Source organism: Rhincodon typus, chromosome 24, assembly GCF_021869965.1.
Source record: "Rhincodon typus isolate 14 chromosome 24, sRhiTyp1.1, whole genome shotgun sequence".
Lineage (NCBI taxonomy): Eukaryota > Metazoa > Chordata > Chondrichthyes > Orectolobiformes > Rhincodontidae > Rhincodon > Rhincodon typus.
The window spans coordinates 47,455,227-47,473,090 of NC_063355.1; the positions used below are offsets into that span (position 1 = coordinate 47,455,227).

Consider the following 17,864-nt stretch of genomic DNA (forward strand, 5'->3'; position numbering starts at 1 on the left):
ACCACTCTCTCCGTGACTCCCTTGTCTGCTCCACACTCCCCTCCAGCCCCACCACACCCGGCACTTTTCCCTGCAACCGCAGGAAGTGCTACACCTGCCCCCACACCTCCTCCCTCACCCCCATCCCAGGCCCCAAGAAGACTTTCCACATCAAGCAGATGTTCACCTGCACATCTGCTATGGGGTATACTGCATCCGCTGTACCCGTTGTGGCCTCCTCTACATCGGGGAAACCAAGCAGAGGCGCGGAGACTGCTTTGCAGAACACCTACGCTCTGTTCGCAATAAACAACTGCACCTTCCTGTTGCGAACCATTTCAACTCCCCCTCCCATTCCTCAGACGACATGTCCATCCTGGGGCCTCCTGCAGTGCCACAACGATGCCACCCGAAGGTTGCAGGAGCAGCAACTCATATTCCGCTTGGGAACCCTGCAGCCCAATGGTGTCAATGTGGACTTCACAAGCTTCAAAATCTCCCCTCCCCCTACCGCATCCCAAAACCAGCCCAGCTCGTCCCCGTCTCCCTAACCCGTCCTTCCTCCCACCTCAAGCCGCACCCCATCTCCTACCTACTAACCTCATCCCGCCCCCTTGACCTGTCCGTCCTCCCTGGACTGACCTATCTCGTCCCTAACTCCCCACCTGCACTCACCTTTACTGGCTCCATCCCCGCCTCTTTGACCTGTCTGTTTCCTCTCCGCCTATCTTCTCCTCTATCCATCTTCTATCCGCCTCCCTGTCTCTCCCTATTTATTTCAGAACCCTCTTCCCCTCCCCCATTTCTGATGAAGGGTCTAGGCCCGAAACGTCAGCCTTCCTGCTCCTCTGATGCTGCTTGGCCTGCTGTGTTCATCCAGCGTCTGCAGTCCCTACTATCTCTGATTAAATTTAAATCTGATGGTTTTGACAACGTAGGACCAATCCTATTGTTAGAAATATTGATATGTCATCAAGGGTGTAAAAAGGGGGCAGGTGGTCAAAGCCCCACAGCTAGCTGTCATACGCCAAAGCTAATGGCCCTCAGCTCTTGAGAGAATCTCTCACAGCCTCCTCTGTCTTAGAGAAAGCACCATTTAAATAACAATGGTACCAATGGCACAACTAGTTAATATTCCTGACAGAAGAATCAATGGAGAATGCATTCCTGATAGAAGAATCAACAGGGAAGGCTCAGTCTGGAAGAGAGACAGCCTAGCTATAATTTCGAGAGACTAAATTCATTTTATGTAAGTGGGACTTGTATGTATTGGAATAACATACCATTAGAATCTTGCTTTATTGGGAAATAGTAGTTAGAAGGGATTTATTCAGTTTGTTAGTAGTTCAGTTAATTTGTTCACTGTTGGATAAATAAATTGTTACTTGTTTCTTTTTAAAGTGAGTGTGCAGGATTTATTTTATTTAAGAACTGGGAGTTGCTGAAAGGCAGGTTACACCACTTTTCACACTCCTTTTACAGATTATAGGGCGAGGTGCTCCTGTTTGGGTGTTTCAGTTTTAACTCTTGTTTAGGAGGATGGGGTCAACCTCTGCTTTATAACACTTGGGGACGTGGATTCAAGGTAAAAGGGGTTAAGTTTTTAAAAGGAGATAAGAGGCAGGTTTTTTACACAGGGTGGTAAAGGCCTAGAATGCACTGTCAGAGGAGGTGGTGGATACAATAGCAATGTTTCAGAGGCATCTTGACAGATACACGAATAGACGAGAAATAGAGGGTTATGGACTGCATAGAGGCAAAAGGTTCTTAGCTTAGAAAGGCCCAATCTTGGAGAGCGGAAGGGCCTGTTCCTATGCTGTATTCATTGTTCTGTGTTCTCTTTGTTTAATAGCTGTACCTTCTGGAGAATGCTCTACTGAATGATGGAGTCAAGTGGTGATGTCATGGGTTGATTCATTCATGAATAACTGCTGTTAGGGACATTGTCTCTATTACTGATTTTTAAAAAGGAGCTTTTTATTTCCTTAATGCCCTACAACTATTAATTGTAAGCTCTTTAGTAAAATTTGTATAATCTACTAGAAATGCTTACCTGATTAGGAAGTGCCATGTTAATTATAAATTAAAAGTATGTGCCAAGACAGGTGATGTCTGCAGTTGCATCACATGACAATTTGTGGAGTTCTGTGTGATCCAGTGTAAACCGAACATCAGCTCGGAGTCATTGAGCTGGAGGCTGAGCTGTAGACATTGTGGCACGCCAGGCAGGGGGAGCTTTGCTCCTTCCAGGAGGTGATCACAGTCCTCAAGGTAGGGTCATCTGATTTTGATCAGTGGTCCAAGGCTGAAGGGTATGCCTGCAAGTGAGACAGATAAGGAAACCCAAGGGCCAGGAGCCTCTGCCTTTGTAATTGTCCAATGGTTTGGAGGTTCTCTCAGTTTATTTGGATGAGTGTGAGGGCTGAAGGGTGGGTGAGGTAAATAACTGGTGACGTGGGACAGGAAGCTATAAGTTGGAGGAGCGAGAAGGATATAGTGGTGGTACAGGACAGTATAATGAGGGGGATTAATGCATTCCCTACACTAGAGAACTAAATCCAGGAGGCTGAAGATGTGGCTCAAAGACCTAGAAATGGGTTGTAGACTGTGGAGTACTGGCACTGGGGAAAGTGGGCTCTATATATTTTGGATGGTCTGATCCTGAACAGTGCCGGGAGTGGTGTTCTAGTAAGCCACGCAGTTAGAAGTAGAGGGCTCCAAACTTAAACAATATGGTGAGGGATCAAGCTTGCATAGATGTAACATGGAGTAGACTATAGCCAGGTGAGCCAAGTAGGAATATGGGAAATGAAAGACGGAGAAGAAACCCAAGACTACACCAACAGTCCAAGGATATCAAAGTTGAAACTAAAGGCTCCATCACAATTTATGTAGCCTTCGTAACAATGCAATTAAAATGAGTGAACGTTTAAATAAATATGATCAGATAGCTATTTTGGAGAAATAGCTGCAGGATGACAAGGGTTTGGGCCCTGAATATTGACAAGATTGACATTCAAGAGGATGGAATGCTGGGTGAAGGGTGATACTGTTAATCGAGGATGGTATTAAAGCAATTATCAGTGATGACCTCAGTTCAGGACATCACATTGTTAAAGTGTTCTGGGTGGACATGGCGAACAGTAGTGGAAAACAGGTAACCAGTTGGAACTGTGTACAGCCCCCTAACAGTAACCACAACATGGGACGAATTGTACCAGAAATATTGGGTGTGCCCCCAATGCTACAGCGATTACTTGTGACCATCAAAAGGTGCAATCTTAGTAATGTAAGCTTGGTTCCCAAATGACAATCTTTGATGCTATTAACTTCTGAACCCAACTTCAAAATAGTACCTAGCTGTAGGTCTAATAAGAATTAAGTTTATACTGGTAGGTACTGCAAGATCGTAATCTCATTCACTTTGGTTCCAACAGAGCGGAGTCTGTTATGCCCTTATCAAATGATGATCAGCTGCAAAAGCTGGAAGATGATCATCGAATGGCCTGAATTCACCCAATTGGCCCCTGAGCTAGCAGGTCTATCGGTGATAAACTAGGACTCTCCAAGGATCTAAAAGGGAATAGAATGAAATTCTGCAAGCTCTATAGACCATATACATGTAGGTCACATGAGTATAGAAGAAAATATCTGATTTGTGCATAAATCCATGCATTGATCTGTCATTAATAAGGATATTGATCAACTGATCAAGTCATGAGGTTGAGGGAATCAACAAGTTTCTCAACAATTGAGAATCACTCGGTCCATGCAAAATTCCTTCTGAACAGTGTTCCAAGATTGCAACTGAATCGTGTCTAAGGACATGGCTACAGCCTGGTGACTGACTTATTTCGCTAAATTTCCTTCTTGAGACAAAGCAAAGATGCCATGGGTAATGGGTATTGAAACATTGACCCCTCTCTATTCATTAGAAGTCACATGACACTGTGTAGTCCAACAGGCTTATTTGAAATCACCAGCTTTCCAAGCACTGCTCCTTTTGTCAAGTGAAGCCTATTCGTTAGGACTTTTTTTTGTATTTTCATAAATTGTCTGACAATGATCATTAATTCATCAGTTGCAAAATGAACAGGAAATGGGGTGTTCAACTTATTTTTTAAAAAGAGCCAAAAGAACTGCGGATGCTGTAAATCAGGAACAAAAACAGAAGTTGCTGGAAAAGCTCAGCAGGTCTGGCAGCATCTGTGAAGAAAAAATCAGTGTTAACATTTTGGGTCTGGTGACCCTTCACAAATGCTGCCAGACCTGCTGAGCTTTTCCAGCAACTTCTGTTTTTGGTCAACTTATTACCTCTTCTCCCTACCCTCCATTGAATGGTCTCGCAAGTTGCACTGTTTATGCTGTAAAATGCATGATTATTCTTGAGCAGACCCTTGTGCTCTGTTCAAAAACAAGCTGCCCACTGTTATTTCTCGGGGCCTTTTACAGACTAAGTATGAACTGATTTTTCTAAGTGAAAATTGTCCACATCCTAAGAAAAATGAAGTTAAAGGAGTATTTATTGCCCCGTCCCTAGTTGCCTTTGAGATGGTGAGCTGTCACCTTGAACTGTTGCAGTCTGTGTGCTGTAGATAGACCCACAATGCCCTTAGGGAGGGAATTCCAGGATTTTGAACCAACAGCAACAGTGAAGGAATAATGATTGATATACTTCCAAGCCAGGATGGTGAGTGGCTTGGAGGGGAACTTGTAGGTGATTCCCATACTTCTGCTGCCCTTCACATTTTGGATGGTCATGGAATTGTTTACATCGTAGAATCTTTACAATACGGAAAAGGCCACTCAGCCCATCGAACCCATCCAGACCCAGGCCCCTATTGTATCCTCATAATCCCGAATTTACAATTACTAGTCCCCCTAGCCTGCACATCTCTGGACAATTTACCATGGCCAATCCACCTAACCTGCACCTTTTTGGACTGTGGGAGGAAACTGGAGCACCCAGCGGAAACCCACGCAGACACGGAGAATGTGCAAACTCCACACAGACAGGCACCCAAGCCTGGAATCGGACTGGTGCTGTAAGGCAGCAGTACTAACCACTGAGCCACTGTGCCGTTAGTGAAAGTGAAAAATCATCGACTATGTGAACAGCTATTTGTGGACAGGACCCTGGGCAGTGCTCCACCTTTGATAGGTAGATAGTGGCTGCTGGCTGCTCTTGTGAATGGAATGCTGTTTCAAAGTGATGTTCCAAAAGCCTCCGTGTCGGGGTCCCTGCTGTTTATTTTATACACTAACAATTTGGACTTGAACGTAGGGAGTACAATTGGAGAAATTTACAGACAGCACAAAACTTGGCCAAGTAATGGAAGCTCCAAAATAATATCGATGGATTGGTGGAGTGGGCAGGAAAGTGGCAGATGGAGTTCAACTCGGATAAATGTGAGGTAATGCATTTAGGGAGGTCAAACAGAATAACAAAATACACAATAAATGGAATATAGTGAGGGTGTAGATGAAGTGAAAGATCTTGGCATGTGAGTGCACAGGTCCCTAAAGGTAGCTGTTCGAGTAGAAAAGTTTGTAAAGAAGGCATATGGAATGCTCTCCTTTGTTGGCAGAAGTATAGAATACAAAAGTAGGATTTTAATGATAAAACTGTATAATATACTAGAGTATTGCTTGCAGTTCTGATCACCGCATTACAGGAAGGACAGATTGTTCTGGAGAGAATGCAAAGACTATTTACTAGAAAGTTGCCAGGGCTGGAGAATTGTAGGTATGATGGGAGATTGAAGAGGTTGAGGTTGCTTTCCTTGGAACAGAGAAGGCTTACGGGCGACATGATTGAGGTATACAAAAATGTGAGGGGTAGAGATTGAGTAGATAGGAAGAACCTGTTTCCCTTGCTAGGGAGTTCAAAAACCGAGCAAAGTGACAGAAGGATTAGAGGTGATGTGCGGGGAAAAACCTCTTTATGCAGAGGGTCGTAACTGTCTGGAATTTGCTGCCTGAATTGCTGGTGAAGGCAGAGACCCTAAACTGCTTTCTAAAGTACCCGTATCTACACCTTAAGTGCTGCAGGACTGCAGGCCATGTGCAGTAAAATGGGATTAGAAAGGGTATCTGGGTGTCATTGAATCAGCATGGACAAGCTGGGCTGAATGGCTCCCTTCTGTGCTGTATCATTTCTGTGGTTCTGTGCCAGTGTTATATCTGTACTGGAAGTGCAGCTAATTCTCGAGCACAAACCTTCAGTGATCCAGTGAATTTATTGCTATAGGAATGCAGCTGTCTTCTCAGAATATGATTTGAATCCACACCACCTTGTACATAATGGAGACTCCTGCAAATGTGGCTGTCTTCATATTTGATCTTTTCAGCATTTTCTTATTGTGGTACTGTTAGGATGTGTTTTACTTTCAGCACTAATAATTGGTTCTGATTACAGAGAGTACAGACAGAAAAGCAACATAACATTTCACAGTAATTACACTGTCTCATACCGAGAATATCGGCGTTACCATTTCTGTCCTGAGCGGTCAGCTGGGAATGAGAGTGATGAACTGGTCTTGCCCAATATGCTTGCTCTGGTAGGTACATGATTTGAACCAGTCCTTTACTTAAAAAAGGGGCTGAGTTAGACTGTTTAACAGGGCTGGAATTGTCGTGTCTGATGAACAGAAGTGAGTGTCTGGTCCAATTGGTTTATGCTGGTGGTTATACTAATTACCTCCCAGCTTTTCCTAACATTCCCTTTGTTCCTTTCTGCCTCATGTTGGTGTTTAGCCTCTTGCTAATGCATCCCTGCTCTCTCTTTTTCAACCATTTCTCATGGCAACCACTTATCCTATTCCATACTCTCTCAATTTCAAAGAAATATCACCCTTGACCTTACGAAGGATTGATCCCCTCTGCCTTTCAGACATGACTGTTTGGTTGAAGCATATGCGGTATGTTTGCCATCTAAGTTGCTGGCATGTGGTATAGGTGTGATATTGATGTATCATGGTGACATAAAGTGTCATATTCATCCATTTGATTATTCAGTGCTCCTCACAATGAGAAGCTGCCTACCCTCCCCTCTGGACAGAAATGCAAGCCTAAGAGACCAGCAACCTCCAAGCTTGCTCACAATGAGTGAGTGCTACAAAATGAAGCTAAAGAGATATGATATGCTTCCTGTCTAAGTGGATCCTGTGTCCCTGCATATGATGTGACCTGATAGAAGTATGCAAGCGGTAGGTGACTTTGAGCTCCAGAGAGAAGCCCTGAAGGGCGGAAGTGGTGTGAGTTGGTCCAAAAGCAGCCATGGTGCTGTGGTGAGACTGTTTGTTGGCCAATGTGCTTGAATGAAAAGAAAAGAGGATATTATCCTGGAGCATGCAGGACGTGATGGAGACAACGTTGGATCAAGGTGTGGAGAAGGAAGTGGTAACCTGCTAGGTAACTTTCATTTCATGAACCGGCAGTACCTAGTTTCTTGGAGAGGGGAATTGGAAGCCGCATAGAAACAATCACAGAAACATAGAAACGTTCTTGAAGCTTATTAATAACAAGAACAAGAACTTTGTTGTTATTAATAAGATGCAAGTAAATGGAAATGAGAGTTTCCACTTACTGGATGCGGATTTGATTCCATCCTCTGGTGACTCTGTGTCTGTGTGAGTTTTCACATTCTCCCCGTTCTGCATGGGTTACCTGTGGGTGCTCCGGTTTCCTCCCACAGTCTAAAGATGTGCAGGCTAGGCGGATTGGCCATGTTAAATTGCTCAGTGTTTAGGGCTGTGAAGATGAGGTGCATTAGCCATGGGTAATGCAGGATTACAGGGATAGGGTAGGGGGATGGGTCTGGGTGGGATGCTGTTCAGAGGGTCAGTGTGGACTTGTTGCGCCAGATGGCCTGTTTCCACACTGTAGAGATTCGATGATTCTATGACTTCAACCTTTAAGGGGGAAACTGGAAATCTTATTTTTTCTCACTCTCTTGCTCTCACACCAAGGTCCTTCTGCAAATATTTTCCAGTCTCTTATCATTCAAAAACTATTGTTATTTTTCCAATTAAAGTAGGCTACCAAACGTTTGTTGCAATGTATTCCATCTGCCGTGACTATGCCTACTCCTGGCCTCCATTGAGAAACAATCTAAACTATTGTACTTCAAGTAATCATCCTAATGATTCTTGAATGTTTCGAGGATGTCTATCTCTACCATCCTTTTAGACCGTGAGTTCCCAATACTCACCATTCTCTGGGTGAAGAAATAAAATCTTTCTTAAATCTCCTCAAAATCTCCTGCCTGTTATCTTGGTTATTGACCCGTCTACTAAAGGGTAAGGTTTCTTCTTATCAACCCTCTCAAGTTAGTATGTCTCAATCAGGTACTCCTCAAACTTCCCCGCTGATGAGACCAATCCCAGCCTTTCTTGTTTCTCTCCATATCCGAATCACTCCAGCCCAGGCACTCATCAGAATGAGGAAGCAAGAAATAGACTGGGGGTCAAGCGATACACCATTTTATACTGAATGAGCAGAGAGTGCTGATTAGTTGCTCCATAATTGATTGAAGATGCAGTAAGAATGGTTAATTGTCTTAGTTCTCAGGCCACACAAGTCAGTTTTGATTGGTGAGGGTCTGGCTATCTTCGTGACCCCCTATTTTTATCTTTTTAAAGAAAAGTGCAGTGTGTGTACAAATTCCTTTAGCCTATGTAAAACAAGGTCCTGAGTATTTCTGTACACATCTCACCACAATCCTGCTGATGACCTTGAATTTGTTTTCAGTGTAACTCTTCATACAGTCCAAATTATTTAATAAATTATTTCAAAGAGTGGAATCACATCTAATGGTGGGAATACATTTTTTTCAAGTCTGTGTTTCTTGCATCCTAGTTCTGATGAGTGCAAGACAAAAAAAAACTTCAATTTCCAGTCTCCTTTTAGAAATGTTTGTGTTTACTGAGTTGGCCTCTATCACTGAAAAGCTCCCCACTATCAGTTCTACCATTTGCCAGACTTTATTTCCTAATATTAGGTCTAGCCCAGTCCCTTGTACATGTCTCTACTGGACACCTTTTTAAGAATTCTGCCACAAATGTTTCCCAAACAACCCACTAAGATAAATTTGAAACCAGGGATCCTTCCTAATCTCTGACTTTTGTTTACATAGTCTTCATTTTACCATTTTCTATTGATTCTATTTCATCTGATGAAATAACTGTTTTACAACCTGCCAAAATTCACTGAATGCTTTTCACTAATTTAGCATCCACTCCCAAGACAAATGATTTCTCTGGTCTGTTATTGTTGCAAGCAGTGTGGACCTACAGCTCACCTAAGTCGTCTTATTGTTTCTGATCCTACCTTTCCAGCTGTTTATCTTTTAATGCAACATGACCTCTGTCTCTTATGTGCTTTTTTTAAATTCAAGGTGCCTCAGTAGCATTATTCTATTTTCTACCGTTACATTTTAATTCCTAATCTAAAATGTATATACTAAAACACACGTACTTTTAACTAGACCTTTGCACCACAGAATTTTGCATTTTAAAAAAAAACCTCTTCCAGAGCACCTTTTGAAAATCCAAATACACTACCACTGAGTATGGGACTGGGACATCATTTTGAGGTTATACAGGATGTTGGTGAGGCCATTTTTGGTGGTTTGTGTACAGTTCTGGTTGCCGTGCTATTGGAAGGATGTTTTTAAATTGGAGAGGGTTCAGAAAAGATTTACCAGGATTTTGCTGGGACTACAGAGTTCGAGTTATAAGGAGAGGCTCGATAGGCTGGGACTTCCTTCACTGGAATGCAGGAGGTTAAGGGGTGACGATTATATATCCTTCCTGTGGTGTGGTGGCTGGATCTGTTCTCGGTTCTCCAAGTGGGGTCTATCCAGGGTTTTGTATAACTGCATCACTAAAAATAAAAATGCAAAGAACTGAGGACACTGGCAATCGGAAACTAAAACAGAAATTGCTGAAAAAATGTGGGCCTGGACCAGTGACATTCCTTCAATTGTACTATTCCTTAAGGGGAAAGGTCTGCCAATCCAACTTGCGAATGGTGGTTATTGCTTTACTATATTTTAATTTTTTTGTTTACTGTTTGGTTTAATTGCAGGGTGCAGCTTTAATGGTTGAAGATTTGCCTTATGCTTTGAAACTCATCTTCAGCACTGCCTTGAAGACATTTAGTGAAACTCCATTTATTAAGAAATCTGTGAAGGAGATAATGTGGGGATATGATGATCCACTTGTTGATTTTCTTAATCGAGTTTTTCCAGGCACTATCCCATTTAAAGGAAAATTTGGTTTGTTTGCTGAAGTAAGTATCTTTTCTAATACTAAAATCTGAAATAAGTAAATGTTTCTATGTTAAGGGCTAGTTGTATTTAACGTGTAACTTCATTTTAAGAAATGAAAGTTAGCACTGGACACATGAGACATTATTATCTGACTTACTTGATTGTTCTCTTTGATAGAGCAACTATGAGGGTTAATGAGGGCAGTTTGGTTTTTTTGACAGTTTCCTAAATACAAATTGGCTGGCATGGTTCTGCTCATAAAGCTCAGACATCTCTACACATACAAGCATAGGACCTAAGAGCAGGATTAGGCCATTTTGACTTCATCGTAAGACACTTTGGGTCGTCCTGAAGTTGTGAAAGGTGGTTTATAAATTTGTATTTCTGTCTTTTCCATGGGTGTTCAACAATAGAACTTCTGGATTTACATCCATGATCTAAACATGCATAGAACAGTACAGTACATGCACTTTGGCCCACGATGTTGTGCCAACCTATTATCCTCGAAGATCAATCTACCCTGCATACCCTACATTTTACTATCCTCCATGTGCCTATCCAAGAGTCACTTAAAAGTCTCTAAAGTATCTGACTCCACTGCTGGCAGCGCATTCCACACGCCCACCACTCTGTGTGAAGAACCTACCTCTGACATCTCCCCTATACCTTCCTCCAATCACCTTAAAGTTATGCCCCCTCGTAATAGTCATTTCCGCCCTGGGAAAAAGTCTCTGACTATCCACTCTATCTTTTGCCTCTCATCATCTTGCACACCTCTATCAAGTCACCTCTCATCCTTCTTCGCTCCAATGAAAAAAGCCCTCGCTTCCTCAACCTTTCCTCATAAGACCTGCCCTCCAGCCCAGGCAGCATCCTGGTAAATCTCCTCTGCACCCTCTCTAAAGCTTCCACATCTTTCCTATAATGAGGTGACCAGAATTGAACACAATAATCCAAATGTGGTCTAACTAGAGTTTTGTAGAGCTGCAGCATAACCTCACTGCTCTTAAAGTCAATTCCCCTGCCAATGAAAGCCAACACACCATACGCCTTCTCTACAACGTGGGTGGCAACTTTGAGGGGTCTATGGATGTAGACTTCAAGATCCCTCTGTTCCTCCACACTGCCGAGAATCCTGTCATTTAACCCTGTATTCTGCATTCAAATTCGACCTTCCAAAATGAATCACTTCACACTTTTCTGGGTTGAATTCCATCTGCCACTTCTTTACCCAGCTCTGCATCCTGTCAATGTCCCATTGCAACCTACCACAGGCCTCCACGCTGTCCACAACTCCACCAACCTTCGTGTCATCAGCAAAGTTACTAACCCACCCTTCCCTTTCCACTTCCTCATCCAAGTCATTTATAAAGATCACAAGGAGCAGAGGTCCCAGAACAGATCCCTGCAGAACATCACTGGTCACCGAGCTCCAGGCTGAATACTTTCCATCTACTACCACCCTCTGTCTTCTATTGGACAGCCAGTTTTGTATCCGGACAGCCAAATTTCCCTGAATCCCATGCCTCCTGACCTTCTTAATGAGCCTGCCATGGGGAACTTTATCAAATGCCTTGCTAAAATCCATATACACCACATCCACTGCTCTACCTTCATTGATGTGTTTTGTCACATCATTAAAGAATTTAATAAGGCTTGTGAGGCATGACCTGCCCCTCACAAAGCAATGCTGACTATTTCTAATCAAACTGTGCTTTTCCAAATAATCATAAATACTATCACTCAGAATCCTCTCCAATAATTTGCCCACCACAGAAGTAAGACTGACCGGTCTATAATTTCCAGGATTATCCCTATTTTGTTTCTTGAACAAGGGAATGACATTTGCCATCCTCCAATCTTCTGGCACTACTCTAGTGGACGGTGTGGATGCAAAGATCATTGCCAAAGGGGCAGCAATCTCTTACCTTGCTTCCCATAGAAACCTTGGGTATATCCCTTCTGGCCCAGGGGACTTATCTATCCTCGTGCTTCTCAAAATTTCTAGCACATCCTCCTTCCTAACGTCAACCTATTCGAGCATATCTGCGCGTTTCCTGCTGTCTTCACAAACTCAAGGTCCCTCTCAGTGGTGAATACTGAGCAAAGTATTCATTAAGGACCTCCCCTACCTCCTCCTGACTCCGTGCACAAGTTCCCTCTGCTATCCCTGATTGGGCCTACCCTCACTCTGATCATCCTGTTGTTCCTGACATAAGTATGGAAAGCCTTGGAGTTTTCCTTGATCCTCCCCGCCAAGGTTTTCCCCTACTCCCTTCTAGCTCTCCTAAGTCCCTTCCTCAGTTCAATCTGGATTCAGGTTTGCAAGGAATTATTTCAAAGTTTGCAGCTGACGTGAAACTTAGAAATGTAATGAAATGTGAGGATGATAGTAAGTTACTTCAGGAGAACACAGCCTGCTAGAACAGATTAATAATATTTAGTGCAGAAGTGTGTGAAATGATGTATTTCGCTTGAAAGACCAAGAAGGGCACAATAAACTAAATGGTCCAATTTTAAAGGGGATGCAAGAACAGAGAAACAAACTCTTAAAGTGGCAGGGTAAGTGAAGAAGGTTTTTAAGGCTACGGAATCCTTGGCATTGTTATGGCTAGGGGATGACTGACTAGAATAGAACCATGGACGAGAGAGGTTGGTTTTGCAGAGAAAATGGAAAGGCTGGGATTGCTCTTTGGAGCAAATTTAAAGGGAGATAAAACATAGAACATTACAGCGCAGTACAGGCCCTTCGGCCCTCGATGTTGCGCCGACCTGTGAAACCAATCGAAAGCCCATCTAACCTAAACTATTCCATTTATCATCCATATGTTTATCCAATTACCATTTTAAATGCCCTTAAAGTTGGCAAGTCTACTACTGTTGCAGGCAGGGCATTCCACGCCCTTACTACTCTCTGAGGAAAGAACCTACCTCTGACATCTGTCCTATATCTATCACCCCTCAATTTAAAGCTATGTCCCCTCGTGCTAGCCATCACCATCCGAGGAAAAAGGCTCCCAATGTCCACCCTATCTAATCCTCTGATCATCTTGTATGTCTCTATTAAGTCACCTCTTAACCTTCTTCCCTCTAACGAAAACAGCCTCAAGTCCCTCAGCCTTTCCTCATAAGACCTTCCCCTCCATACCAGGCAACATCCTGGTAAATCTCCTCTGCACCTTTTCCAATGCTTCCACATCCTTCCTATAATGCGGTGACCAGAACTGTACGCAATATTCCAAATGCGGCCGCACCAGAGTTTTGTACAGCTACAACATGACCTCATGGCTCCGAAACTCAATCCCTCTACCAATAAAACCTAACATACCGTACGCCTTCTTAACAACCCTATCAACCTGGGTGGCGACTTTCAGGGATCTATGCATATGGACACCGAGATCTTTCTGCTCATCCACACTACCAAGCATCTTACCATTAGCCCAGTACTCTGTATTCCTGTTACTCCTTCCAAAGTGAATCACCTCACACTTTTCTGCATTAAACTCCACTTGCCACCTCTCAGCCCAGCTCTGCAGCTTATCTATGTCCCTCTGTAACCTGAAACATCCTTCCACACTATCCACAACTCCACCGACTTTGGTATCATCCACAAATTTACTAACCCATCCTTCTATGCCCTCATCCAGGTCATTTATAAAAATGTCAAACAGCAGTGGCCCCAAAACAGATCCTTGAGGATATACCACTAGTAACTGAACTCCAGGATGAACATTTCCCATCAACCACCACCCTCTGTCTTCTTACAGCTAGCCAATTTCTGATCCAAACCGTTAAATCACCCTCAATCCCATGCCTCCATATTTTCTGCAATAGCCTACCATGGGGAACCTTCTCAAACGCTTTACTGAAATCCATATACACCACATCAACCGCTTTACCCTCATCCACCTGTTTGGTCACCTTCTCAAAGAACTCAATGAAGGTTTGTGAGGCACGACCTACCCTTCACAAAACCGTGTTGACTATCCCTAATCAAATGATTCCTTTCGAGATGATTATAAATCCTATCTCTTATAATCCTTTCCAACACTTTACCCACAACCGAAGTAAGGCTCACTGGTCTATAATTACCAGGGTTGTCTCTACTCCCCTTCTTGAACAAGGGGACAACATTTGCTAGTCTCCAGTCTTCTGGCACTATTCCTGAAGACAATGACGACATAAAGATCAAAGCCAAAGGCTCTGCAATCTCCTCTCTAGCTTCCCAGAGAATCCTAGGATAAATCCCGTCCGGCCCAGGGGACTTATCTATTTTCACACCTTCCAGAATTGCTAACACCTCCTCCTTATGAACCTCAATCCTGTCTAGTCTAATAGACTGTATCTCAGTATTCTCCTCGACTACAATTTTTTTTCCTGTGTGAATACAGATGAAAAATATGCATTTAGCGCCTCTCCTATCTCTTCAGACTCCACGCACAACTTCCCACTACTGTCCTTGACTGGCCCTCATCTTACTGTAGTCATTCTTTTATTCCTGACATACCTATAGAAAGCTTTAGGGTTTTCCTTGATCCTACCTGCTAAAGACTTCTCATGTCCCCTCCTGGCTCTTCTTAGCTCTCTCTTTAGGTCCTTCCTGGCTAACTTGTAACTCTCAAGCGCCCCAACTGAGCCTTCACACCTCATCTTTACATAAGCCTCCTTCTTCCTCTTGACAAGAGATTCAACTTCTTTAGTAAACCACGGTTCCCTCGCTCGACCACTTCCTCCCTGCCTGACAGGTACATACTTATCAAGGACACGCAGTAGCTGTTCCTTCAACAAGCTCCACATTTCAATTGTGCCCAGCCCCTGCAGTTTCCTTCTCCATCCTATGCTCTTGCCTAATCGCCTCAGAATTGCCTTTCCCCCAGCTATAACTCTTGCCCTACGGTACATACCTATCCCTTTCCATCGCTAAAGTAAACGTCACTGAATTGTGGTCACTATCACCAAAGTGCTCACCTACCTCCAAATCTAACACCTGGCCTGGTTCATTACCCAGTACCAAATCCAATGTGGCCTCGCCTCTTGTTGGCCTATCTACATACTGTGTCAGGAAACCCTCCTGCACACATTGGGCAAAAACTGACCCATCTAAAGTACTCGAACTATAGCGTTTCCAGTCAATATTTGGAAAGTTAAAGTCCCCCATAACAACTACCCTGTTACTTTCGCTCCTATCCAGAATCATCTTTGCAATCCTCTCCTCTGCATCTCTGGAACTTTTCAGGGGCCTATAGAAAACTCCCAACAGGGTGACCTCTCCTTTCCTGTTTCTAACCTCAGCCCATACTACCTAAGTAGACGAGTCCTCATCAAACGTCCTTTCTGCCACCGTAATACTGTCCTTGACTAACAATGCCACACCTCCCGCTCTTTTACCACCTTCCCTGATCTTCCTGAAACATCTAAACCCTGGAACTTGCAACAACCATTCCTGTCCCTGCTCTATCCATGTTTTCAAAATGACCACAACATCGAAGTCCCAGGTACCAACCCATGCTGCAAGTTCACCCACCTTACTCCAGATGCTCCTGGCGTTGATGTAGACACACTTCAAACCACCTTCTTGCCTGCCGGTACACTCCTGCGACCTTGAAACCTTATTTATGACCTCACTACTCTCAACCTCCTGTACACTGGAGCTACAATTCAGGTTCCCACCCCTCTGCTGAATTAGTTTAAACCCTCCTGAAGAGCATTAGCAAATTTCCCCCCCAGGATATTGGTAGCCCTCTGGTTCAGGTGTAGACCATCCCGTTTGTAGAGGTCCCACCTACCCCAGAATGAGCCCCAATTATCCAGGTATCTGAGTCACTCACTCCTGCATCATCCCTGTAGCCACGTGTTTAACTGCTCTCTCTCCCTATTCCTCGCCTCGCTAGCACGTGGCACGGGTAACAAACCAGAGATAACAACTCTGTTTGTTCTAGCTCTAAGCTTCCACCCTAGCTCCTTGAATTTCTGCCTTACATCCCCATCCCTTTTCCTACCTATGTGGACCACAACTTGGGCTGCTCCCCCTCCCCCTTAAGGATCCCGAAAACACGATCTGAGACATCACAGACCCTGGCACCTGGGAGGCAACACACCAACCGCGAGTCTCTCTCGTTCCCACAGAATCTCCTATCAGTCCCCCTAACTATGGAGTCCCCAATGACTAATGCTCTCCTCCTCTCCCCCCTTCCCTTCTGAGCAACAGGAACAGACTCTGTACCAGAGACCTGTAGCCCATGGCTTACCCCTGCTAAGTCCACCCCCCCAACAGTATCCAAAACGGTATATTTGTTATTGAAGGGAATGGCCACAGGGGATCCCTGCACTGTCTGCCTGTTCCCTTTCCGTCCCCCGACTGTAACCCATCTACCTTTTTCCTGTACCTGAGGTGTGACTACCTCCCTGTAACTCCTCTCAATTACCCCCTCAGCCTCCCGAATGATCCAAAGTTCATCCAGCTCCAGCTCCAGCTCCAGTTCCCTAACGCAGTTTCCGAGGAGCTGGAGTTGGGTGCACTTCCCGCAGATGAAGTCAGTGGGGACACTAGTGGTGACCCTTACCTCCCACATTCTACAGGAGCAACGTGCAACTGATGCTAAATGTACTCTGTACTCAGCAAAGGCCTCAGCTTTATCCCTCTGCGTCCCCACCTTAACGAATTTCGGGCACAACATGACGCCGAACTCATCTTCCGCTGTCTTCACCTCCGTGCTCATTTCTTTGTACAAGAGTCCACTCCCTGTCCCACAGACCCCTTTGCCCAACTCCAACACTCTCCCTCCACCTGGACCCCTCCCTCCGGCCTTTTACCTGCACTCTATCTTTTCATTGAGAACTGTCGATGTGACATTAGTCGCCTCAATTTCACTGCCCTACTCTAAAAATCCAACCTATCTCCCTCTGAACGGACTGCACTCTGTGCACTCAGATCTAACCCTGACTCTGTCATCAAGCCTGCCGATAAGGGTGATGCTGTTGTGGTCTGGCCTACTGACCTCTACCTTGCAGAGACTGAGCGCCTGCTCGCAGGTACCTCCTCCTACCTTCCCCTGGACCATGACCCCACCATGGCACATCAGGCCATCGTATCCACTACGGTTACGGATCTCATTTCATCCGGTGATCTCCCCCCCTCTGCTTCCAAGCTAATATAGTCCCCCAACCCCGCACAGCCGGTTTCTACCTCCTGCCAAAAATCCACAAACAGGACTATCCAGGTAGACCCATTGTTTCAGCCAGCTCCTGCCCCACAGAACTCATCTCTTCCTATCTTGACTCTGTCTTCTCCCCCCTGGTCCAATCCCTACCCACATACATCCATGATTCATCTGCCGCCTTCCGCCGGTTTCAAAACTTCCCGTTTAACAGCTCCAGCCACCTCCTCTTTACCATGGATATGCAATCCCTTTACGCATCCATTCCCCACCAGGAGGGTCTCAGGGCTCTCCGCTTCTTCCTGGAGCAAAGACCTGAACCATCCCCACCCACCACCACCCTCCTCCGCTTGGTCAAGCTTGTCCTCACCTTCAACAACTTCTCTTTCAACTCCTCTCATTTTCTTCATATAATAGGGGGTGCCATGGGTACCCACATGGGCCCTAGTTATGCC

The 17,864-nt window shown here is 44.5% G+C and overlaps 1 protein-coding gene across 1 annotated transcript in view; it reads left to right on the forward strand.

The window, feature by feature from the left end:
* LOC125486008 (scavenger receptor class B member 1-like) overlaps window positions 1-10,272 on the forward strand; it is a gene marked incomplete at its 3' end in the record, with an annotated part of 30,168 nt that extends 19,896 nt beyond the window's left edge. Inside the window, exons 3-4 of the mRNA XM_048611773.1 lie at window positions 6,398-6,539; window positions 10,069-10,272. Coding sequence (XP_048467730.1) covers window positions 6,398-6,539; window positions 10,069-10,272 — 346 coding nt within the window. The remainder of the gene's footprint in view (window positions 1-6,397; window positions 6,540-10,068) is intronic.
* Window positions 10,273-17,864: the final 7,592 nt, after the last annotated feature.